Raw genomic sequence first — 19,055 nt, 5'->3', positions numbered from 1 at the left:
TGCTTGGGCACACACCCTCCTCTGGCATGAATTTGTCAGTATTGTGAGAACTTTATTACAGATAAGGCTGGCCGGCAATGACCAATAACCTCGCCTTACACTCAACCAATCAAGCCAGCTGAGGACTCCCTCACAACTGTCAGAGCATCAGACAGAGCTCCGACCACCTGAAAGTTTTTGAGACACGGCTCCAGGCCTCCTAATGACCCTCTCTTTGACACATCACTGCCTCATGACCTGAGGGCCACAATCATCTGTTACAACCTGACGACTGCGACAGCCAACCAGAGAGGACCACTGAGGTAAAGCCTACATATTAGACTCATCCACCACCAGAGGAGCTTGGGACTTGAGCTTCTGACTGCTATCTGTATTGTGACTCACTGTGGAACTCCTCAGCACTTTGACAAGAAGACAGTCCTTTGACAGAGGCTCAGACAGATATCCAGAGTGACAGTCTCAGCTCAGACAGAATCAGCAGCCTACACCTCTGACCAGGTAAGTCTACGGGCACACCTGGGCTTGGGAGAGATGTTTATCATTTTGTCATTTTTTAATTTAACCTTTTATTTAACTAGGCAAGTCAGTTAAGAACACATTTTTATTTACAGGTGAGGTGATTCTCTTTTTTATGGCGTTTTCATTCCCCTCAGATATAAAGTGCAGGTGGTTTTCTTTCCTTTTGATGCACTGACATTTCCTGATCTTTTCTTGCATCCATGGCAAGTGCACAAAACTGCTTGTTAATTATCACTCACTAGCAACGTTTTTCATTTTTATTAACAATGCCCCAAGGGGAACCAAAGCAGTTCAACAGGTTGCCATGAGAGTTTAACCACTCTCTGCTAATGATAATGTGTGCCTGAATTCTGATTGAAAGTTTAGAAGAATACAAACACACTCAGATTTTTTTTATGCTGGTAAAGTAGCTAGATAAAGAAATAGGTGTGCATTTTAAAGTAGCCCTCCCTTTGATTAATGTGTGGGAGAATGCAATGAGTAATACATGACCAAATATCTTCATATCGACTGAATTCCTCTGATATCAGTTTACCATTGTTATCCAGCAAGGTATATTTTTGGAGCCAGTGCTTTGTTCTAAAGCAGTATTTCTTTCATGTGTAGTACAATAGTCACACATGCATGCACACATACCCACAAAGGAAAACATAGAAATGGAGCATGACTGTAAGACACTTCAATAAAGGGAAAGTATTCTTTGAGTATAACACCATGTACAAATCATTAATGTTTTAATAGTTTTGAGAATCAATTGAGATGTATTCATTCTAATGAACTATTTCATTTTCCATAGAAGATGAAAGGCCCCCATTTTACAGTATTTAGTCAATTAACTTCCCTGTAATAACTCACCAATTATGTTACACTTAGTCTTGGAAACGATAAGCCATATGATCTGACCAAACCCCTCAAGCACCAAATAGTAATAAAACCTAGCGGTGTAAAGTACTTAAGTAAAAATACTTTTAAGTACTACTTAAGTAGTTTTTGGGGTATGTGTACTTTACTTTACTATTTATATTTTTGACAACTTTTACTTGAACTCCACTACATTCCTAAAGAAAATGATGTATTTTTACCCGATACATTTTCCCTGACACCCAAAAGTACTCGTTACATTTTGAATGCTTAGCAGGACAGGAAAATAGTCAAATTCATGCACTTATCAAGAGAACATCCCTGGTCATCCCAACTGCCTTTGATCTGCCGGACTCACTAAACACAAATGCTTTATTTTTAAATGATGTCTGAGTGTTGGAGTGTACCCCTGGCTATCGGTATATAAATAAAAAAGCTAAAATATCATGCAGTCTGGTTTGCTTATTATAAGTAATTTGAAATTATTTTCTACTTTTACTTATGTTTTAGCAATTACATTTACTTTTGATACTTAATTATTTTTAAACCAAATAATTTTTGACTTTTACTTATGTAGTATTTTACTGGGTGACATTTTCTATGAAGGTATCTTTACTTTAACTCAAGTATGACAAGTGGTTACTTTTTCCACCACTGTAAAAACCTAAAAGTCTTTCCCATGTGATATCTGGAAAGGCAGGTATTTTAACAAGCCATGTTGTCAGCAGTAAAATTTTATTTTACGTGATATGGATTTTCTAAGATAATTTGCGTGAAAACGTCTCATGGTCTTGCGTGCCTAGTCCATCACCCAAAGACAAAAGCACCTGAAAACACACACCTAGGGGTAAGTATCTCTTCCATGATAATCTCTCTCAACTCTAGTCATCTTGGGAGGAAAAGCTCCTAGGCTCAAACAGCTGCACTATACTGTCGTTTGTACACCTTAGTGTCAACGGCAGCAGTACAAGATACAGCATAAGTCATACATAAGGATGGTGCATTCTGGTTTTAGTGCCCAGAGGCACAGCACTTCTCAGCAGTGTAATCCCTCCCGCTACGTGAGCATGGCCAGGGCAGCATTATGAGCTGTTGTGGTCACACCATGGATATGGGCTGGGTTATTCATTATCCACCTTTTATCTAATATGCCATGAGGGCAGGGACTTTCTTTTTACAATTAAGCTCAAATCAATCTTGGTGCCTAAAAAACTTAACCCTGTCAGTGTCCACCAGCACATGAGCAACCAGCCAGACATCCTAGGCCTAAAGGCCTCAGTTTATAAGTGCTGATTCAGCTGTCATTGATACAGTATTGCGTGACGTTATTACTTGACATTACAATATGTCTGTTACCTCAGGGTAAGATAAGAGGCCCCCCCACCGTAGAATTAACTGTCACTCTGGTATCCAACTGAACTGTCGTTTCACCTGCAGGGTTTCATCCTATAGGGTTACTAATAACGTGACAAAAAGTCACACCACACTCAAACCTGCTACTCTACATAATGAAATTATGTTTTAATGAAAAGAGATTGTTTAATTCAACATTTTGAAGAAGGTGCCAACAGACCAAAGAAAATGTATGAAATGTCATATTTGCTTTAGGATTACTACTGTTTAAATATTTGGGCATTTGTCCATGGTTTAAATGCAGAATAAAGACAGTACTGTCTGAGAGAATATAATTCCATGTGAATTGAAGGAAAATAAGACAGTCAAACAAAGTGACTAGAAAAGTGTAAATAGAAAGTGTCACTCATGGATGGCAGTTTCTGTTCTTCATCAGATATGATTAAAAAAAAAGTTTGTTCTTACACATCTCGTTTACTATGTCAATATATGAACAGTTTGCCATTGAGTTCGCTATTGTCTCCAATTGAGCCTCATGAGATACCGAAATTATATTTAGGTGTATCCAGTATAAATCGCTTTATACAACATGACTGATGAAAGTCTTCCTTTGTTTTCTCCAGCACTGTTGAAGCTATGGGGAGTCCAGGCTGTGACCGCATGAGAAGCACAGTGCACCTACCCCTGATGAGTTTCAGTGATTACTCCCACAGTGGGTCTGCCCTGAGGGCCTGGGAGGAGGAGGAGGACACCAAGCCGCCCCGGGGACTGATAAGTGTGCCTAAACACACCGCTCCTGAATGCAGCCTGCAAGGGGTCTTCCTGCCCTGCTTCGACATGCTCCTCACTGAAAACAGCTCGTGGCTGTTGAAGAAGTCTGAAGCAGCGCCCCCTGTGCCCCCCTGTAAGGCCCTGGAACAGTGCCCTGTCATCAACAGCCAGGGCCTGGGGCTCCCCTCTGGGCTAGAGGGACAGGTTGAGGAACGCTGTCTGGAGCAGGTTCAGAGCATGGTGTTGGGAGAGGTACTGAAGGACATAGAGACTGCCTGCATACTGCTCAACATTACTCCAGGTAGGAAAACTGTTAAATTACCAAGCTATTGTTTGCCTATAATTTGTTACAATACCATGTTATTACCACCTTATCCTGTCCTATAAACTGTGTTACCGTTTCATATGTTAAGTTCTCCAAAAGGTATAGACCTCATGCCTCTATCAGTCTCATGGTCTATTATGTTCACTACAGTTGAGCATGTGACCTGTCACTGTCAGTAGATTGGCTATTATATATAAGGATAAAAGAGCACAGAGAAAAGAGCACCTTTCATGCACTACTTTAACAGTTGAAGTACCCCCTTATGCATTATTGGATCTTACTTACAGCAAAGCAAACAAAACAGTGAAGGTCACCATTTAGGTTGGTCTTTCTTTATGCGACACTCCGACTTTATGGCAATGCCACTGACGATAGGCTAAACCCAATGAAAGGAAGTGTCTGGGGCCTCCCCGCCCTGTGCAAATGGCTCTGTTGACAATTCATCATTTCACACACTCACCAACTTGGTACCTGTCATAAAGAAAATAAACAAATATGAGTTCAGAAATTGCGTACAGTACAATGCACACACACCTCATCTCCTTCTCCTCAAAGGCTCCTTAAAGATGCACTAGCTCACATTTGAATAGGTAACCTATGCATTTGCATGAGTGCCAACCAGTGATTTATATATTGGCTAGATGACTGCAGGGGTGCTGTTTTGAAGCTTCTGCGACTCCATCTTGGCACTCCCCCACCATTTTTAAGCTATAGAAATGCATTTGTTCATGTTTACATTTGTTTTTGCCACATTTATTATATTACAGACACCTTAATGCATACATTTAAATTATATTATGTCAGCTAAACATAAAAATAAAACATGAAAATACAGTGGGGGAAAAAAGTATTTGATCCCCTGCTGATTTTGTACGTTTGCCCACTGATAAAGAAAGGATCAGTCTATAATTTTAATGGTAGGTTTATTTGAACAGTGAGAGACAGAATAACAACAAAAATATCCAGAAAAATGCATGTCAAAAATGTTATAAATTGATTTGTGTTTATCTAGTTTTTCTATTTCTATGTTGGGGTTTTGGAACAACCTCCAATTAGAGGAAGCTGGTTGTCGTTGCCTCTAATTGGAGGCCATATTTAAGTGGGTTAGTTTTCTCTTGTGTTTGTGGGTGGTTGTTTCCTTGTATAGTCAGTGCACCTTACGGGACTGTTTTTCGTTGTTTGTTTTGTGTAAGTGTTTTGGTTTCCTTCAATAAAAGAAGATGTTCACTATACCCGCTGCAGTTTGGTCCACTACCTATAACGACGCGTGTGACAAGAAGTTTACATACACTAAGTTGACTGTGCCTTTAAACAGCTTGGAAAATTCCAGAAAATGATGTCATGGCTTTAGAATCTTCTGATAGGCTAATTTACATAATTTCAGTCGATTGGAGGTGTACCTGTGGATGTATTTCAAGGCCTACCTTCAAACTCAGTGCTTCTTTGCTTGACATCATGTGGAAATCAAAAGAAATCAGCCAAAACCTCAGAAACAAATTGTGGACCTCCACAAGTCTGGTTCAACCTTGGGAGAAATTTCCAAACACCTGAAGGTATCACGTTCATCTGTACAAACAATACTATGCAAGTATAAACACCATGGGACCACGCAGCCGTCATACCGCTCAGGAAGGAGACGCTTTCTGTCTCCTAGAGATGAACGTACTTTGGTGCGAAAAGTGCAAATTAATCCCAGAACAACAGCAAAGGACCTTGTGAAGATGCTGGAGGAAACAGGAACAAAAGTATCTATATCCACAGTAAAACAAGTCCTATATCGACATAACCTGAAAGGCCGCTCAGCAAGGAAGAAGCCACTGCTCCTAAACCGCTATAAAAAAGCCAGACTACGGTTTGCAACTGCACATGGGGACAAAGATCGTACTTTTTGGAGAAATGTCCTCTGGTCTGATGAGACAAAAATAGAACTGTTTGGACATAATGACCATCATTATGTTTGGAGGAAAAAGGGGGAGGCTTGCAAGCCGAAGAACACCATCCCAACCGTGAAGCACAGAGGTGGCAGCATCATGTTGTGGGGGTGCTTTGCTGCAGGAGGGACTGGTGCACTTCACAAAATAGATGGCATCATGAGGTAGGAAAATTATGTGGATATATTGAAGCAACATCTCAAGACATCAGTCAAGAAGTTAAAGCTTGGTCGCAAATTGGTTTTCCAAATGGACAATGACTCCAAGCATACTTCCAAAGTTGTGGCAAAATGGCTTAAGGAAAACAAAGTCAAGATATTGGAGTAGCCATCACAAAGCCCTGACCTCAATCCTATAGAAAATTTGTGGGCAGAACTGAAAAAGCCTGTGCGAGCAAGGAGGTCTACAAACCTGACTCAGTTACACCAGCTCTGTCAGGAGGAATGGGCCAAAATTCACCCAACTTATTGTGGGAAGCTTGTGGAAGTCTACCCGGAAACGTTTGACCCAAGTTAAACAATGTAAAGGCAATGCTGCCAAATACCAATTGAGTGTATGCAAACTTCTGACCCACTGGTAATGTGATGAAAGAAATAAAAGCTGAAATAAATCATTCTCTCTACTATTATTCTGACATTTCACATTCTTAAAATAAAGTGGTGATCCTAACTGACCTAAGACAGGGAATTCTTGCTAGGATTAAATGTCAGGAATTGTGAAAACTGAGTTTAAATGTATTTGGCTAAGGTGTATGTAAACTTCCGACTTCAACTGTATATAAATATTTTCCTAAAAGTATATATTTTTTAAGTTAAAATGTTACTGTCCCCACTACAACAACAAAAATAATTAAATACATGTTATTTTGTCCTTGAAACATTTAACTGACTGTTCTTTCGCGGAGTGCCAATATGGATGACCGGTGGCTTCAAATTCTCTCACTGGGCAGTACATTGTCACGTCCTGACCAGTAAAGGGGTCATTTGTAATTGTAGTATGGTCAGGGCGTGGCAGGGGGTGTTTGTTTTGTGTGTTTAGTTTTTTTTTGGTTCTAGGGGATTTTGGTTCTAGTTTTCTATTTCTATGTTTCTTTTTCCATGTTTAGCCAAGTATGGTTTTTATTAAGAGGCAGGTGTTTTTTCGTTGTCTCTGATTGGAAGCCATACTTAGGCAGCCTGTTTTTTCCTTTGGATTTGTGGGTGGTTGCTTTCTGTATAGTCTGTGTACCTTGCAGAACTGTTGATTGTCGGGTTGTTGTTTAAGTGTTCACTCTCATTAATAAATTACAAAGATGAGCACTATACCCGCTGCGTTTTGGTCACCTTTCATCAACGCTTGTGACATACATAGCATCAGCAATACAGGGTTTATATACATCATTGGTGCCAACAGTGCCATTGTATTTAACTGTATATATAACTTGCTGTGGATAAATGTTTACCATTATATTGGTCCATCATTAACAACTCATCTCCTGTGCAGACCCCATGGAGTGGAATTGTGGGAACGTCCAGAAGTGGCTGCTGTGGACAGAGCACCTGTACAGACTACCCCAGGTGGGCAAGGTGTTCCAGGAGCTCAGTGGAAAGGATCTGTGCTCCATGACAGAGGAGGACTTCAGGCAGCGCTCGATGCAGTGTGGACACCTGCTGTACGCTCATCTGGACATCTGGAGATCAGGTAGGACAACTGACAACCTTCAATGGGTCCATTTACTTGTACTGTGGTATATATAACATGGCATGTATTTCATCTTCGGTGTGAGTCATTCCATTGTAAAAGTATTGCGTGTTTTATAGCCACAAGCCGAAGGAATACCGGGCTCATTCACTATACAGATTGTGCTGTAGTTTTCAGGTATTTTCTTGTGTAGAGATAACAAATGTGTAATTCTGTTCTATGTCGTTTTTGTCACAGCTGCATGCATGAAGGAGCCCTGCACACCAGGAGATAACAGGTTACATGGTGCTGAGGAGTCGTGGCCAAAGGCAGACTCCTCCTGCTCAGGCCAGCCCATCCACCTGTGGCAGTTTCTTAGAGAGCTGCTCCTCAAGCCGCACAACTACGGACACTGCATCCGCTGGCTCAACAAGGAGAAAGGTGAGTGGGCAGGGAGAAGCCATAAGGGTGGAGTGCATGCCGGTGTATGGTGTACATTTCAGGGCAAACCTCCTAGGTTTGAGGCTGAGGGTGTCCTAAAATGTACACAGTACGGGTGAGAAAAGTTTGCCATGGGAGCTGACTTGGGTTATTCAACATTGGGGCTTATTGTGCATTGGTTGCTGAAAAAGGTTAAATGTTCCATCTCTCAAAAATAGTTTTTCTTATAATCATCAGGAATCTTCAAAATAGAAGACTCGGCTTATGTGTCCAGGTTATGGGGCATCAGGAAGAACCGTCCAGCTATGAACTATGACAAGCTGAGTCGCTCTATCCGACAGTACTACAAGAAAGGCATAATCCGCAAGCCTGATGTGTCCCAGAGACTGGTCTACCAGTTTGTCCACCCTGTATGAACCTGTGGGGCAGCCAGCCAGAAGAGAAGATTAGTGTTGATGATGACTGGAGACCACTATCTAGCCAAACAGGTTTTGGCAAAAGGGTTGTTTTAGCTCCAGCAACGCAATGTATAGACTGCCTCCTGCATTGTGCACTCCTGCCTAATTCCAATATTATTAGGTAAACTGATTGGATATGGGGTTTTGTCATTTTTTATTGCCACATTGCATTAGATATGCAAAGTTTTACATTTCCAATATTTCCAATACTATTTGTCCAATATTTCATTTTCACGAAGGTCAAAACCATATGTCTGTATTCTTTTTCTCTGATTGTGACTTCACATTACTGTAACCACCATTATTGACTTTAAGGTGGTTTCTCTTTCATTTACATTACACAATGTCCCTCGGATATAAAAGCATTGGTACAGTCCATGGCATTTTGTTACAGGCCGGGTGAATATTGGAGTGAATGTGTGCAATGTGGTTACTACTGATCTGTAGTGGTATTCCCATGTATGGGGCTCTTCACGAGTCACAAGTAAGCACAGCTGTTAACCACACAGATCTGATGTTTACGTTGGTAATTTCATTTAAGTATAGAGAAATGATTTGACTCCGGTGCCCGTTCACTGGCGGAAGAATCAAGTCTAATAGGAATTTGTGAATACAGTAAACTACTGTAATATAAGCATTTCAATACCATTGCCACATTTCAAGTGCTAGAATCCATATGTAGAGACAAACACCAGTGACAGAAGCCCTGTTTATACCTGGTTCTAACATGCTGCCTTTGTCCTGATCTTATCCACATTCTGATTGTGCCCACATTTTTAGACAAGTGAAGACGATTAAAAGAAACATTGTGATCAAATCTTATAAGTGTAAACAGGCAAGATCAGGTCAAGATCATGACGAAGGACGCGTGTTAACGGCAGGTATAAACAGGGCTAGAGATTAGTGACTGAATACATACTGTACACATGTTAAAACATAATATTGAATATTTATAATGAGAGTGTGAGCAAGATGTCTTTTGTAAATATTGAGGTATAATGACCTAAAGCATACTGTATATCCTTCTATGTGTTTACATACTGAATGTGTCTAAAATAAATTGACACAATGTGTATTTTTCTGCTTTCTCATCAAGCACCCTGAGACTACAATCATAGCATATCACAATGTACAGTCAAAATCCATTCAAGAAACACACAAATGACACAAAACGTTTTGTTTGTATTCTCAACAAACTTGTTTTCCCCTTTCAAACCAATATCGCAATATTGACACCATCACAACAACTTTGATTCAGGATTTTCATTACTATCATAATTATTATCATAATCATAATCATCTTTATGCATATTTAAATGAACCTTTTGTTACATTAAGATGAACAGGCACTACACCAGTTAGGAGATCAAATTACATCACTAACTATAAACATACATACACTGCTAATACAGGGTTTTCACGACATGAGTCGTGTCGCCCTTGTGTGCATAAGGAAGAGAAAAATCAACATAAAAAAGCATTTACATTTACACTGTTTTTTACTGCCTCAACATAGTTAGGTTTCCTTTCCAACTCAACACAGTTGTACAGTTACAATAGAATATAATCTTTAAATTACATCATCATATACAAATTTGACAGCGTGGGGTAACATCACGCTCTGGTACATTGACAATTCCATTGCAATGAAATTCATACGATATGGTACCTATAACGTAATATGCTTTTCCATTGCTGTTATTTTGTTGTAACACATTTACATGTATGACACTACATTTTTCTTAGTATTCGATCACTTGCATTTTTTTTCTTTTTTTTCTTTACAATTACACAACTCATGATGATAAGGATGTTTGCCCCCAAAATATCTACCCGAGATGTGTGTGTGTGTGTTCCCCTGTGTGTGTGTTCCCCTGTGTGTGTGTTCTTCTGTGTGTGTGTGTGTGTGTGTTCCTGTGTGTGTGTTCCTCTGTGTGTGTGTGTGTGTGTTCCTGTGTGTGTGTTCCTCTGTGTGTGTGTGTGTTCCTGTGTGTGTGTGTGTGTGTAAAGGACATAGGATATCTCGATGATATTAGTTATTTTTGCTAGGCTGGACAGCTTACACTAATACACATTACTTGTGAGCTGGTGATATGATCTCTCAACAGTGATACCAAGACCTGGTGAAGTCTCCTCTTAAGCCTTAACCTAAACACATCCTGTCGTTAGAAAATGTTCTACGACATCAAACTTGAAGAGAGACCTACTGTATAACCTCATGTTCATGAGCATTCTGCTCTCACAACATCATCGCATGTGTGATTTAAATAGCTTACCATTGGCAACAATATTTGCATCGGACAACATCTGATAAGTTAGATTTCTCAACAAGTATTGTCGTGTTTTCTGTATATTTAAGCAATAAGGCACGAGGGGGTGTGGTATATGGCCAATATACCACGGCTAAGGGCTGTTATTATGCACGACGCAACTCGCAGTGCCTCGATACAGACCTTAGCCGTGGTATATTGGCCATATATCACAAACCCCAGAGGTGCCTTATTGCTATTATAAACTGGTTACCAATGTAATTAGAACAGTACAAATAAATGTGTATTCAAAGCAGGGGCTGCATTAGGTGTGAGCATGTGAAGTATACTACTGGGAGCAATCTAAAGTAGAGTTAATTACTGTAGACAAAGAAATGATTTCTGATATACTGTGGTCACTGTTGTATGCAACTGGCCTACCTGGTTAAATAAAGGTGAAATAAAAAATAAATAAAAAATGCTCTTGTCTTTTCCCATGTGGATCGCCTATTGAATGAACACAGAAATATTCAGAGGACAGGAAGCAGTTAGTTGCATGAGTTGCATCTTGACAAGAAAATCCTTGACAGGGTTATGTGATATGTGAGTTATTGCATGGATAGAGAGAGTTTTATACATTTTCGGATTTCGGTCATTCTTTGGCCTAAGTAGGTAAATGGGCTCAAAAGCACTTTTTTTCTGGTAGCGTTCTCTATGACAATGGAACAAAACATGCCTAGTTAAACACAGCATGTCTCCTTCCATGCCCCTACAATAGTACATTCATGTCCACGTTTCCATTTTAAGACAAGGATCTGCAGCATGGTACCGTCAAGATTGATGATCCTATTTTACAAGGAGACAACCATCAAACAGTAACATAGTTCAAAACCATTTTTCCTATATGCTGTTTTCCCCCTACAGCAGGAAAACAACTAAATTCACATTAAATATGCCTGAATACATCACCTGAACAATCAAATTGTCCAAAACGTTCTTGTCAGCACTGACAGATTAAATCAAAGCAAGCTGGTGATAATACCTTGCCTACTGACCCTAAAATGCAGAAGTTCCCTCACAGGTATTCTAGATATAACACAGCAATAGATCGAAATGAACAGATATTCTAAAAATACCTCGCAATTAACGGAAATGAGATGTTTGGATTCAATGGTGGTGAAAAAAATCTATCCACCCTCTCCACTTCCGGGTATGAAGGCAGACACAAGCTCATGGTGCTATTCCAATGCTGTGTCTGTGTCTAATGGTGAACTTCGGTCCTCTGCATTGGTCATATCAGGGGATTAGTTGCATCTTGTAGCCTTAATATGGCTTGAAGGTTAAGGGAATGCATGTTGCATAGCACATGCTGCTATTGCAAACCAATTGAGAAACAGAGACAAACAGATACTGTACCACTGCACAACTGGGAAAAGGGATGAGACCAAATCACAAAAGAGAAAAGAATAAAATCTAGGATACATTTTGTGGTACTTTTAACACTACACAGCATTCCCAATGTAAGGAGGAGGACTGAACACACACAGCATCGAAACTGCTACACAAAACGGTGTCATATATACACAATGCAGGATGAGTAGCTTGTTCTGGTTAAACCGGCAGGTAAATAGAATTGGTTACATTATCGTCACACTGTTATAGGAGAATATACTGCAAAAACGTTGAATCATCTGCATGATCTTTATATTGAACACAGCTACACAAATGTGTCCCTGCATTGGCTTGATGTTACAGTATGTTTGAGTGTGTGTACACTGGAATAAATGCTGCTCCTGTTTTAGTGTTTACGTCCTCCTCACTCCAAATACTGGATAAATATAATATACTACTAATATACTAAGATTTTATTTAGGCAAGACTGATTGGCGCATCTGTTGGGCAAGGGATGTGTTGCTCGTAAGTCTCTGGCTATGTGCAGTGCGATTGGATGAGACAGTCCGAGCTGCCTCCAATGGCATGTCCTCCTCCTTTGGGGTCATTAGATCTCCTCGACGTAATTGGCCGGGTACAGTCCCTCTCGGCCTGTATCCAGGCGACCTCTACACCAGCCTTGGTCATCTTCATCCTCAGTCTTGGTCAGTTCATCACCTGTGAAGAACATATGTACATTAGTTCTTAATCAACATGCATTCTATGCTCTTTTCCATGGTCAATAGTACATCTGGTCACCTTCATTGTTTCCTTTATCATGTCACTATTAGCAAAGATCAGGCAGGATGTGCATCATGTTTTTAGGAAGGCCCTACTAACACCATCTAACATATCGATTTTCAGAAGACAATTGCTAATAACTAGCAGGTGCCTGTAATTGAAGGAAGTGGAATGTGGCCATTATTGACTAACCACTACTATCTTCCTCCAGGAATAGAGGAGCTTCGAAATGGGATGAACAGAGATAGCGGGACATTTCCTGTGACCTCATCTCCACCCCCCTATCAAGCCAGCCTGTTCATGATATACCATGTGATACTGATAGTGTCAGTTCCAGAGTTTGGCTTACACTGTTGGACTCAAGAATAGGCTTTAGCTGCGAATGCATTGTAGCCAAATGAAGAGACATTAAAGATGGTGAAGTGTTGTCGTTGCTTACCAGCTTTGAAGGTGAGTTCATCTTGTTCCTGTCCGTCATAATCATACAGAGCACGCACTCGCACCCCGGACGCGGTCCCGGTCCCAGCACCCCCTTTCCCTGCACTGCCAGAGTCTTCCTCGAAGGAGTTACCATTTCCACCCCCGTTGGTCTCACCGCCTGAGTAGGCTGCAGGCGCATCGTCATCGGACCACTCAGTGGAGTAGGCCTGGTTCTTCTCATAGCTGCTCACACTGCAATGGAAGAGTTAGAGAAGATACAGGGGTTTGATAGGGAGAATTTAATCAAAAATACAAACATTACTGTACCGTAGACTAGAGCAACTGTTACTAACAGAGTGAATGAAATACATAAATAATCAACATCAATCCAGTTAATTATATGGAGACTGCAAAAAAAATCATGGCATCATGTTAGATCCCAGGGTGTATGATACAATTTAAGTAGTGGCAGTAGCTGGTGTGTGGCAGTAGCAGATGTGTGGCAGTAGCTGGTGTGTGGCAGTAGCAGGTGTGTGGCAGTAGCTGGTGTGTGTGGCAGTAGCTGGTGTGTGTGGCAGTAGCTGGTGTGTGGCAGTAGCTGGTGTGTAGCGGTAGATGGTTTGTGTGGCGGTAGCAGGTGTGTGTGGCGGTAGCTGGTGTGTGGCAGTAGCTGGTGTGTGTGGCAGTAGCTGGTGTGTGTGGCAGTAGCTGGTGTGTGTGGCAGTAGCTGGTGTGTGTGGCAGTAGCTGGTGTGTGTGGCAGTAGCTGGTGTGTGTGGCAGTAGCAGGTGTGTGGCAGTAGCAGGTGTGTGGCAGTGGTGTTTGATCAGTGTTTTGGTCCTCTCACCTGCCACGGTCACCAGGTGGTGCCACATGATCAGCGCTGATGCTGATCAATTGAAGGAAGACAGAAAAACAAATGATATGGCATCATAGGAGATATCGATATGAACCCTGGCATGTCATTGTGTGTGTGTGTGTGTGTGTGTGTGTGTTTGTGTCAGTAGTAGTTTGACCAGTGGAGTGGTCCTCTCACCTGCCACGGTCTCCAGGTGGTGCCACATGGTCAGTGCTGGGGGTCGGTGGGGCCCCAGCCGGCTTCTGCACCTTCTCCCTCTTAACAACAGCAGCAGTAGCATCTGGGTTGTACTCCTGGAGGTCAGAGCAGAGGATAAATACTTCTGAAAGTCTATACTGAAGCAGAGCCTCAGATCTGGCCAATGTCCTTCACTTTTCCTTTTAAATCAGAAAGTAGGCTAAATCAACAATCTTACAAATGCAAGAAACTGTATTAAGAAGATACAATATTTGCATCTGGGGGGGAATTAATAAAAAAATACCTAAACCTTTGTTACATGTTGTAAATAATCCTGAAAAGCAAGTATATGGATGAAATATATATATAGTATATAGGCCGCAGTACCTCGAACATTGGCCAGTTCATATGCATGCCAGGGCCATGGTGGTTGCTAAACCACTGCAGGTCCTCCTGTGTGTTGGCACCCAGGATGGTGCGCTCCAGTTCTCTGTACACTGTACTATAGCTGGGGAGAGGAGGACAGAGAGCACATTGTGACACGCAGAGAGAGAAGGAGCCTGTTTAATTAAGCAATAAGGCCCGATGGGGTGTGGTATATGACCAATACACCACGGCTAAGGGCTGTTCTTACGCACGACGCAACATGGAGTGCCTGGATACAACCCTGACTGTTTTGTCATACCCATGGTATATGGTCTGATATACCACGGCTGTCAGACAATCAGCATTCAGGGCTTGAACCACCCAGTTTTTATGAGACAATAACACATTAGGGCTGCCAGCGCCAACTGTCCAGCACTAATGGTGCTGTTTCCTGTAGAGTTTGTAGTTGTTTATAAAGCTCCACTACTCAGAACAGCGTGGAATGGTTGAAAGACAAAGCCATTCGATCAATTCATAGCATGAGGTGAAGCTACACAGAACACAGACAGTACATTTGCATTCAAATTGGCGTAGTGAGGTAGTCGCGACAGATGGGTATTTTTCCACCAGAAGGTGGAGACAAAAACACAGAATAACTGACAGTCAAGCCCTACAAATTACGACATTTCATGGTGATACTGCCAAGAATTGAGGAGTAAGATGCTATAATGGACAATAAAATGGACGATCCAAATGCACCACAGCACATAAAAGTTACAAGGGATTTTTCTCTTTTCACCGCTGTCACTGGGACACTGTCTGTATCTGCATAACTGTATTAGAGGGAGCTGAGGCCTGGGTTTTTAGTTATTAGCTTACCATTACCCTGTCTATGGTTGATTTATGGGTTATCACCAATACTGTGGTCCAAAAGGCCCATGTTAGTACTCCACACCACACCATAAAAGCCTATACTCATCCTTCATTCAGATCATAAACCAAGACTATGCATCCAGGAAACAGCTTGAATTAACTCCATATTCCAATCACCATGGAACCTGACTTTGTATCACATGCAATTTGGTCCACAGTCAAGAATATGACAAGAGTTCACTCTGACATGATGCAATTTGGCTGAAATGTCATTAACTGCATCCTCTGTATAATTGGTGTTGTGACTCTGAAAGACTGAAATGTGTTGAAATTAATCTATTTGAAAGGAACTGTAATGAAAGCAACATCATAAGCACATTGGAGTAAATTCCCTCTGAATGTAATATTTCAACTAATCCATAGACTCGACTAATAACATAAAGCAAAGAAGAGATCAATACTGTAATGAAGGTATTCTGACTATATTAGATACACTAATGTAGAACATCTTTTCAAGGCAGATTTGCTGTTGTGTAGATGAGTCCAAGTCGATAATATGTACATACGTATACGTACTGTACCAACTGAAATTGAAGACAGACATGTTTTTCCTCTATAACCTTTCAGTTCAAAGGCCATGTGGGAGGAAAGGTTGATGGAGATGATTTAATACAGCAGGATGGGCTACAGTATGTATGGGACGATAGAGGATAACACCAGTCACTGACCTTTGGTTCTCAGTGAGATTGAGGTGGCGTTTGATGTCCAGCAGGATCTCCTTGAGGAAGGTGAGCCTTTTGACCTCGTGCTGCTGGCACTGGTCAAACACCTGCTCCATGCTCTCCTGGTACGGGGGAGTGACAGCACTCAGCTCCGACAGAGACTTCTCATACTTCTCCTTAGCCTGGAGGAAGATAAGGACAATATCAGCTCTGACAGAGACTTCTCATACTTCTCCTTAGCCTGGAGGAAGATAAGGACAATATCAGCTCTGACAGAGACTTCTCATACTTCTCCTTAGCCTGGGGGATGATAAGGACAATATCAGCTCTGACAGAGACTTCTCATACTTCTCCTTAGCCTGGGGGATGATAAGGACAATATCAGCTCTGACAGAGACTTCTCATACTTCTCCTTAGCCTGGGGGAAGATAAGGACAATATCAGCTCTGACAGAGACTTCTCATACTTCTCCTTAGCCTGGGGGATGATAAGGACAATATCAGCTCTGACAGAGACTTCTCATACTTCTCCTTAGCCTGGGGGATGATAAGGACAATATCAGCTCTGACAGAGACTTCTCATACTTCTCCTTAGCCTGGGGGATGATAAGGACAACACGAGGAGTTGGACACAGTGTATTTCATCCAAAAGAGGTAAGAAGAGCTATGCTACTGCAGATAGATGTAATGTATCATTATCATCAACAATAGGCAGTGCAAACATTTCTGCTCTTTTTGTTACCAGAGCTCCGTGAATAGAGTGGGAGATCCACCTTCATGGATGATTGGGGCGGCAGGGACCAGTGGTTAGAGCATGGGACCAGTAACCGAAAGGTTGCTGGATCGAATCCCTGAGCTGACAAGGTACAAATCTGTCGTTCTGCCCCTGAACAAGGCAGTTAACCCACTGTTCCTAGGCCGTCATTGTAAATAAGAATTTGTTCTTAACTGACTTGCCTAGTTAAATAAAAGAAATGTCCTGTCTGATCACGAGAGTAATCTGCCACACTGAGTCGTCCACACTGTATTGATTCTGTTTTTCACAGCTTATTTCACTTAAGCCGCTAACAGAAACAGACTAATGTACTTAGTATACTGCAATAACACACACACCATGGTGTTAATAGCACCATATATATTTTAAAACAGATGGAATGACACTAGATAACATGGAATTTTCTCCTGTTTGATATGGAGAACGTCAAATGGCATCGTGTAAATTCAGCTCGAAGTCTTACCTTTTCATACATTTGTACAGAAAAGGTTGTCTCTCTGGACAGCTTTAAAAATAAAGTAAAAATATGTTTGATGTCTACTGTGCCCATATGAATAACCCCTATGATGTAACTGGAATGATGAGATAGATGTCATTCTTCTCTGTTTTTGTTTTATTATTTCACTGCCATACTGTGTTTAACTGTGTTGGATCTTGTCTAGCCATCTTGTCTCAAGAGGACCACAATGGAAATAAGTCCCAGACTGTATTGTGCGTTATCCTCCATGATTTTATTCATGTGCATGTATGGCTTTTTGTTTTATGTGTGCTTGTTTTTTTTTAAATGGTCAAATGAATAAACTAAACAAAAAAAAATAAAATGTGTTGCTCTATCTTCCATTTGTTAGACCCTGAGCCTCTCTGTCTCACCTTCTGCACGTCGTGTTTGCACTTGTCTGTTTTCTCATGGAGTTTCTTCTGCTGGTCAGTTGTGACGGAGGCCTGTGTCTTCCCATCTGCCTCGCGGGTGGCGGCCAGTTTCTCCTCCTTACACGCCATGTGGTATGTTTTCTTAGCAGTCTCCATCTGTGGAAGCGCATACAGAATCTTAGTATCCCTATAGATAAACTGTATAAATACTAATACATCTAAGTGACTTAATTGAGTTACTTTCACAGGGCAATGTTGTTCTCTGATGCTAAGCTTGGATGAGTGATGCAGCAAGAGTCATTATGGTACACAAAACAGAACTAACACATATGCCAATAGCTATAGTACCTAGCTGTTTGGCAGAGCAACTTGTATGTTGACTCAGATGTAGGTCAAACGGCCATTGCTTTGAAGATGGCCTCTGTAAACCCTATTAGGCCTGATTCCAGTGGGTTCCAGTCCAAGGACAACTGTGTAGTGTGCGTCACCTATCCTACACCCATACAGTACCTTTGCAGCCAGACACACTCTTTGGAAAAAAGGAGCTATCTAGAACCTTAAAGGGTTCTTCGGCTGTCCCCACAGAAGAACCCTTTGAATTCCCTTTTTCATTTCAGGTAGAACCCTTTTGGTTCCATGTAGAACCCTTTCAACAGAGGGTTCTACCTGGAACCAAAAAGGTGCTCCTATGGGGACCACATTTTTTCTAAGAGTGCAGACTGATGCACAGCCAAATAAACTAATCTAACCAGTTGCGGTCTCAGAGGTCAGTCATGAAGACAGCCAAGTGCATCAAATGCCTACTCACATATCAAATATAGTGTACCCTGTATTGGATTTAAGAATTAAGTGGTTTTCCTGTTAGAAATGCAAGTACACATGGAGGTTACAACAGATCCCCTTCCCTAACCCTTCCAGTCAATTTACCTCTTTGAGCTTCTTGGCCCATGGTTTCTGGGCCTTCTTGAAGCCCTCGTCGGCCTCTTTGGCCTCCTTGAAGCCTCCGATCATCTGCTTGTGGTACGCCTCCTTCTGCCAGTTCTTCACCTTCTCCAGGTCTTCGTTGAGCAGGCCGTTCTTCACCTCCTGGTGCAGCTCACTCACCTTCTCAGCCTCGGTCATCACACCCAGCCAGGCCCTCTCCACAGTGCCATACTGGGGTCCTGGGGTTAGAGAATATCACAGGGCAACATTCAATCACAACATATAGGTGACAGAAAAATATGATGGACAATATGAACGTGACTAACTCAGTG

General features: G+C 41.5%; 2 protein-coding genes across 5 annotated transcripts in view; one reads left to right on the top strand and one right to left on the bottom strand.

The window, feature by feature from the left end:
• LOC115165809 (SAM pointed domain-containing Ets transcription factor-like) lies at positions 1–9,391 on the top strand. Its single transcript, XM_029719209.1, has 5 exons — positions 1–498; positions 3,357–3,805; positions 7,243–7,440; positions 7,678–7,860; positions 8,098–9,391. The coding sequence occupies exons 2-5, from the start codon at positions 3,370–3,372 to the stop codon at positions 8,274–8,276; spliced, it is 996 nt and encodes a 331-aa protein (XP_029575069.1). The 5' UTR covers positions 1–498; positions 3,357–3,369; the 3' UTR covers positions 8,277–9,391.
• Positions 9,392–9,480: 89 nt separating this feature from the next.
• LOC115165808 (protein kinase C and casein kinase substrate in neurons protein 1) overlaps positions 9,481–19,055 on the bottom strand; it is a 52,578-nt gene continuing 43,003 nt past the window's right edge. For 3 of the 4 annotated variants that reach the window (XM_029719206.1, XM_029719205.1, XM_029719207.1), the window contains 8 exons: positions 18,727–18,962; positions 17,800–17,955; positions 16,162–16,337; positions 14,582–14,702; positions 14,195–14,310; positions 14,006–14,047; positions 13,179–13,411; positions 9,481–12,676 (listed from right to left, as the gene is read on the bottom strand). In XM_029719206.1, the coding sequence (XP_029575066.1) occupies positions 12,567–12,676; positions 13,179–13,411; positions 14,006–14,047; positions 14,195–14,310; positions 14,582–14,702; positions 16,162–16,337; positions 17,800–17,955; positions 18,727–18,962 (1,190 nt within the window). In that variant the 3' untranslated portion in view covers positions 9,481–12,566. The remainder of the gene's footprint in view (positions 12,677–13,178; positions 13,412–14,005; positions 14,048–14,194; positions 14,311–14,581; positions 14,703–16,161; positions 16,338–17,799; positions 17,956–18,726; positions 18,963–19,055) is intronic. The other variant, XM_029719208.1, reaches the window with a different exon arrangement.

The sequence above is a fragment of the Salmo trutta genome, chromosome 28 (assembly GCF_901001165.1).
Source record: "Salmo trutta chromosome 28, fSalTru1.1, whole genome shotgun sequence".
NCBI classification, from domain to species: Eukaryota; Metazoa; Chordata; class Actinopteri; order Salmoniformes; family Salmonidae; genus Salmo; species Salmo trutta.
Note: the sequence above shows the minus strand (reverse complement) of the source record. Positions and strands in the feature narration are given on the sequence as shown.

What these genes read in the sequence shown, in the direction of transcription:
- LOC115165809 (XM_029719209.1), top strand. Translation starts at nt 3,370, where the DNA reads ATGGGGAGTCCAGGCTGTGACCGCATGAGAAGCACAGTGCACCTACCC. An exon ending in TCTGGACATCTGGAGATCAG is followed by an intron (nt 7,441 to 7,677) that starts GTAGGACAACTG and finishes TTTTTGTCACAG; the next exon opens with CTGCATGCATGAAGGAGCCC. An exon ending in CTGGCTCAACAAGGAGAAAG is followed by an intron (nt 7,861 to 8,097) that starts GTGAGTGGGCAG and finishes TATAATCATCAG; the next exon opens with GAATCTTCAAAATAGAAGAC.